Raw genomic sequence first — 6,041 nt, 5'->3', positions numbered from 1 at the left:
ATTATTATTATTATTATTATTATTATTATTATTATTATTATTATTATTATTATTATTATTATTATTATTATTATTATTATTATTATTATTATTATTATTATTATTATTATTATTATTATAACACTAATGTACAGCGTTTCTGTATAATTAGTTGTGGCCTAATTGTTAGAGAGTCAGACTCGTAACCCAAAGGTTGCGGGTTCGAGTCTCGTACCGGCAGGGATTGTAGGTGGGGGGAGTGAATGTACAGCGCTTTCTCCCACCTTCAATACCACGACTGAGGCGCCCTTAAACCCCGAGAGACCGAACCCCAACTGCTCCCCGGGCGCCGCAGCATAAATGGCTGCCCACTGCTCCGGGTGTGTGTTCACGGTGTGTGTGCACTTTCGATGGGTTAAATGCAGAGCACTAATTCCAAGTATGGGTCACCATACTCATCACGTCACTATAATCAAAGAGCTCTGGGTGAAATTGAACGCGTTTAATTTATTAAAACAAGCCGTTTCCACAGTGATGGTCGCATAGCTGCGTCTCAAATCATAGAGCCGAGATGGCATTTTGAACATCATGCGATCATGCCCAAAATGTATGCAAATATATTTTATATATCTTAGAGGTATGTTTTGAGTCAATGATTAGATAAAGTCCCTTTTATTAATGTTTTCTGATATTTCTAACTTTATCATAATAATAAAAAAAAGTGTTTATCAGTACTGTATTAACATTTGAATTGTGCATCGAGGTAGAAAACTAATACACCTGGAAAAAGCTGGTGCCTACCTTTAGAACTGCATATACCTTTAATTTTACAATTTTGATCAGCGTATGTTTTAGTACTACTCTGTAATTTGTTGTTCAAATTATATACTTTTTTTTGTAAGTATCAAGACAACCTTAACGATGGCTTGTATAGTTTAAAGCTTTGATTTGCATACAGGGTGACCTTGGCTGGATGACAAGAGGATCAATGGTGGGACCATTTCAGGATGCAGCATTTGCACTACCCATCAGCACTATGGACAAACCTGTATATGCAGAGCACTAATTCCAAGTATGGGTCACCATACTTGGTCACATGTCACGAATATTTCCAATAAGTCTTACTGATGCTGTACTGCATAAGTACATTTTTTTAAACTACAGAACAAGAATATTATATTAATATTACATCCTGAATTATATTACTACCCTGAAACACCCAATACATGCTCCTACTTCACAGTCTAGATTCTAGATTTGGATTTTACAATTCGCTTTTTACCATTATTTGCTTATTATTTATTTGTTTCTGATACTACAGAACATGAAATGTGTGTCTTAAGTGTGTTATTGCTAATATTATCACTAGAACTATTATTGTCGTGACCTGAAGTGCACTGGCAGTAACAGGAAGTCGCTTTTGCTTCATTGTCTAGACTACTATTGGCTGAAAAATATGGAGTCAGATGACGCAATATTTCCGGGTGTGACAGCACGCGCTGGAGGTAACTGCCGGTCATTGCGCTCGGCAGCGAGAGACTCGAGCGCCCGATCCGGCTGTGAAGAAGGTAAGAGACTACATTACTGTAATCTCTCACCTCAGTGATGCTTAACGAGGGGATTGTTTTTCTTTTTTTTTTCTTGTTTACTGCGACAACTTCATAGATGGCTGAAAGAGATAAAGGGGACGCTAGCTGGCTAACAGCAGGCTGTTTCACCACATCTGAATATTACACGTCATTACTTGGTCTGAATGAAGCTTAAAGTGTGTAAATATTGTTTTAATACATGATGAGTTAATGTGATGGAAAAGCATGTCTTGGCTGTGATGATGATGCGTTTGACGAAGAGCGCCTTCATCATCATCATCTTCTTCTTCTTCATCACATTCAAATGATCAGACTAGGCGGAATAAAAGAGCTGTACCGGGTTCCATTAATCAGAGAGATCTGGGTGAAGTCGAGCGTTTCATTGATCATAACGAGCCATTTCCACAGTGATGGACTGAACACGTGTAGCTGCGTCTCGAGTGCTAGAGCCGAGATGGCATTTTGAATTTCTATTTTTTTTTTTGATTCGGTCTCTCACAGTTGAGGTGTACCTACGATGAAAATTACAGATCTCTCCATTCTTTGTAAGTGGGAAAACTTGAAAAATCGGCAGTGTATCAAATACTTATTTGCCCCACTGTATATATATTTGTAGACTGGAAATATAGAGATTAATTGAAAATGTCAGATTCGGTATTCATTTTGCTGTTTACACTGTCATCCAACATTTGGGTCACATTCAGATGCAATGTGTATTTTGCCAAAATTACCATTTGTTAAGAAGAGGGGAAAAACTCCATTGTAATTTAGCTTATATCATGCGCTGGTCTAAACAAGTGACTCTCCTAAACTGGCCTGTGTGCATAAAGTATGATAATAGTTACATCTTAAACAAATTTTATTTATAAATGTGCCCAACTGTTTAAAGGTTTGGGGTCGTAAGATATTTTTGTTTCTTAAAAGAAGTCTTTTACTCTAACCAAAGCAGCATTTATTTAATAAAAATACAGTAAAACGGTAAAATAGTGAAATATTACAATTTGAAATAACTGTTTTCTATTTTATTATATTTTAAAATGTAATTTATTCCTGTGATCAAAGCTGAATTTTTTCAGCATCATTACTCCAGTCTTCAGTGTCACATGATCCTCCAGAAATCATTCTAATATACTGATTTGCTGCTCAAGAATTATTGTTTGTTTATTTGAAATGGAAGTCTTTTGTAATAATGTAAAGTAATGTAAAAGTCTTTATTGTGATGCTTGATCAATTTAATGCTGTAGTCATTTCTTTCTAAATGAATCTTACTGACACCAAACTTTTAAAAGGTAGTGTAAATATTCCTTTTGAATTCAATTTTATTTTGAACATTATATTTATATATATATTATTACATTTATAAATGTTAGTTTATAAATATGTATATATCATAGTTTATTATTATGTGAAATTAAAATAACATTTTCATATTAAAAACGAATTTACATTTTACCATAGCTTGTATTTATGGTTCACAAGAAAGGTAAATCAGGTTAAATTGACTTACAAATCACATCATTCCTACCCGAGAGGCCACAGTGAAGTCACGTCGGACTCGGAGAATGTCAGACTTCCCCTAGGGAAAAATGATTTCAAATGAATCATAGGTTTTATCCCTTAATGCTTTAATGTGATGACACACAGATGTACTGTGACATCTCAAGATTGAATGAATGTCTTCGTCTTTATCTTCTTTTGTTCATTTCCGTTTCTTGTGGGTTTTTGTAGTGGTCACCTTTTATGCAACTCTAGGAGAAGAGGCAGTGGCTTTCGGATTGAATGAGTGTGGAGTTACACACCTGGTCACCAGCGTGGAACTGCTGGAAACCAAACTGAAGGTGAGCCAAAGACCGCAATGTAACAGTGATGTGTTTCCTGCACTACTGTTACTATAGATTCACAGCAAAAGAATATATATTACTCGAGTTGAATGGGTTAAAATGACTGGGTATCATGAATCAATGCCAAATTAGCATGTTTTCCAGTTCCATTGTATTTGCTAGCTGCACTCAAAAAACAGTGTAGTCCATATCACAAACAATCAAATGACCAGTGCTTTTAAACGGTTACAAAATAGGACTCAGGAACTCGTGAGTTATTAGTTTGAATCACAGAATTTACGGTTACCAAATTAATCTCTGACTCACTGAATCGCATGCCTTATATTCAGTAATGTGTGACTCAGTTAATAACTTCAGTTAGAAAAGGGTTTAACAGGAACAGCAAGCCAGGCCCTTTACTGTTGTTAACATTTTTCCAGCGGGCCACCAACATCATAAGACATTGAATTTTGGTCACTTATAGTCAACCAAATATCAATGTCAGGACAAGTTCTAATGCCAATGTTAACTTGACGACATAAAATCTGACGAAGGCTAGTGTTATTTTGTTGGTTTTAAGGTGTGGTATTAAGTAACCAAAATTAATGCCAGCAACATATTGATGTCATAATGCTAACTTCCACACAGCTTTCATTTATAACATCATTAGACGTTGATATTTTGTTGGTTTAAAGTCATGGACGTAACAAAAATCAAACGTCTGTCTGATGTTGGGTTTGGATGTCAATCCAATTTTTCTTTTTTCAAACCAAAATTTAACTTGACGTCCGGTGTCACCTGGGTTCACTATTTATATTTTTCATTAAATGTTCTGTTTCCATAACAATTGTTATTTCCATACAGGGCGTTCTTCCTCAAATCCCCAGTCTGAGGCACATCATCTATGTGGACAGGAAGAGCATCAGCTCAGCAGGATATCCACAGGGTATCCAGATCCACAGCATGCACTCTGTGCAAGAGCTGGGAGCCAAGCCAGAAAACTGTAAGAAAGGGCACCAACTTTACGGTTGACATTTTATTTATACGCTAATTGACCTTTTCAGTGATTGGCTGTAGTTTACCCACAGTTCACCCATACAATATTGATTTGAATAGAGATTTGCACTGTAATAGATTAATCTCTATCACTAGAGGAGAAAACAATGTGCGCTTTGTGTTGCAGTGAGCCGACCCATAGTGAAGCCCATCTCGTCAGACCTCGCAGTTATTATGTACACCAGCGGCTCCACCGGTAGACCTAAAGGGGTGATGATCATTCACAGTAACCTGATCGGGGGTATGGCAGGCCAGTGCGAGAGGATACCTGGATTAGGGTGTGTATAAATATCGATAAGATTGCCACAGTGGCCACCCACTTTTTTCAGCAGCCTTAGTTCTGGAAGTGTTTTTCCCATTTATTTTTTTACCATAGTGATTTTAAAATAGCCTTTGTTATAGAGTTATAAGTCACAAACCAAACCAACAAGCTATGCAGTGAATCACAATATTATACACTTTGATTTGAAGCAAAACAGTATTTGAAAACCATCCAGAAAGACAGTGATACAAGACTGTGTATTTAACAGCTTTAATAAGGGAAAGAACTACAATCCCATAAAGCATTGCCAATCCAATTATATCAGGGATGGGCAACTTTGATAGTGACGAGGGCCAGCATTTTTTCTTCTTTATACCAAGGGGCCAGATTACTAATCCACGTCCACACACGTTTTACACTGTTTTACTTGATTTCCTTTTTATTGAAGGAAATTAAAGTATAACTGATGTAATTTGTTTTTAAAGATTTGATTAGAACTACAATCCCATAAAGCATTGCCAATCCAATTATATCAGGGATGGGCAACTTTGATAGTGACGAGGGCCAGCATTTTTTCTTCTTTATACCAAGGGGCCAGATTACTAATCCACGTCCACACACGTTTTACACTGTTTTACTTGATTTCCTTTTTATTGAAGGAAATTAAAGTATAACTGATGTAATTATGAATATGAATAATACTATAAAACTTGTGTAGTTATGCTAATTCAGAAGGACACCTTTGTTGTCAGTGGACAGAAATATTACCCCAACAAGCCAACATCTCAATTGCATTGTCTGTAAATTTCCAGCAAACAAATGTACAGAGGTCCTTTTTTTATTAGTGGCCTACAGAACATTCTCAAAACAACCTAAGAGGACCGTTAAAAAGGGCTTATTAAAAAAAATTGTTATTCCAAATGGTACCATAAAATAACCTGGTATCTGCAGGATTTAAAAAATCAAATCATCACATTTCAGCCTTTAAAGGGGTCATATGATGCTTTTTTTAAAGATCATTATTTTGTGTATTTGGTGTAACAGAATGTTGACATGCTTTAATGTTCAAAAAAACACATTATTTTTCAAATACTGTACATTATTGTAGGTCCTCTATGCCCCGCCTCTCTCAAACACGTCGTTTTCAACAAAGCCCCCTCCTTTGACAAGCGCAGTCTGCTCTGATTGGCCAGCTGACCCAGTGCATTGTGATTGGCCGAAAACCACAAGCACGTGTCGGAAATGTAACGCCCCTTACCATAATCGCGAGCTTCATCTTTCAAAAATAAATGTAAAGACAGAGCCCGAAAGGGGAACAGAGTCGCGTGACAGACA

General features: G+C 36.4%; 2 protein-coding genes across 3 annotated transcripts in view; both read left to right on the top strand.

Annotated features, from left to right (window-relative positions):
• LOC107561276 (peptidyl-prolyl cis-trans isomerase NIMA-interacting 4-like) overlaps window positions 1-1,045 on the top strand; it is a 13,035-nt gene extending 11,990 nt beyond the window's left edge. The window contains exon 5 of the mRNA XM_016245687.1: window positions 938-1,045. Within this exon, the coding sequence (XP_016101173.1) occupies window positions 938-1,045 (108 nt within the window). The remainder of the gene's footprint in view (window positions 1-937) is intronic.
• A 2,162-nt stretch (window positions 1,046-3,207) lies between these two features.
• Window positions 3,208-6,041, top strand: part of LOC107561285 (long-chain-fatty-acid--CoA ligase 4-like) — a 16,552-nt gene continuing 13,718 nt past the window's right edge. For both annotated transcript variants that reach the window (XR_001605833.1, XM_016245699.1), the window contains exons 1-3: window positions 3,208-3,406; window positions 4,253-4,391; window positions 4,572-4,722. Coding sequence is in view for 1 of the 2 variants with exons in the window: in XM_016245699.1 (XP_016101185.1) it covers window positions 3,242-3,406; window positions 4,253-4,391; window positions 4,572-4,722 (455 nt within the window). In the remaining variant the exon portion in view is untranslated. The remainder of the gene's footprint in view (window positions 3,407-4,252; window positions 4,392-4,571; window positions 4,723-6,041) is intronic.

Source organism: Sinocyclocheilus grahami, unplaced genomic scaffold, assembly GCF_001515645.1.
Source record: "Sinocyclocheilus grahami isolate Dianchi unplaced genomic scaffold, SAMN03320097.WGS_v1.1 scaffold764.1, whole genome shotgun sequence".
NCBI lineage: Eukaryota > Metazoa > Chordata > Actinopteri > Cypriniformes > Cyprinidae > Sinocyclocheilus > Sinocyclocheilus grahami.
Note: the sequence above shows the minus strand (reverse complement) of the source record. Positions and strands in the feature narration are given on the sequence as shown.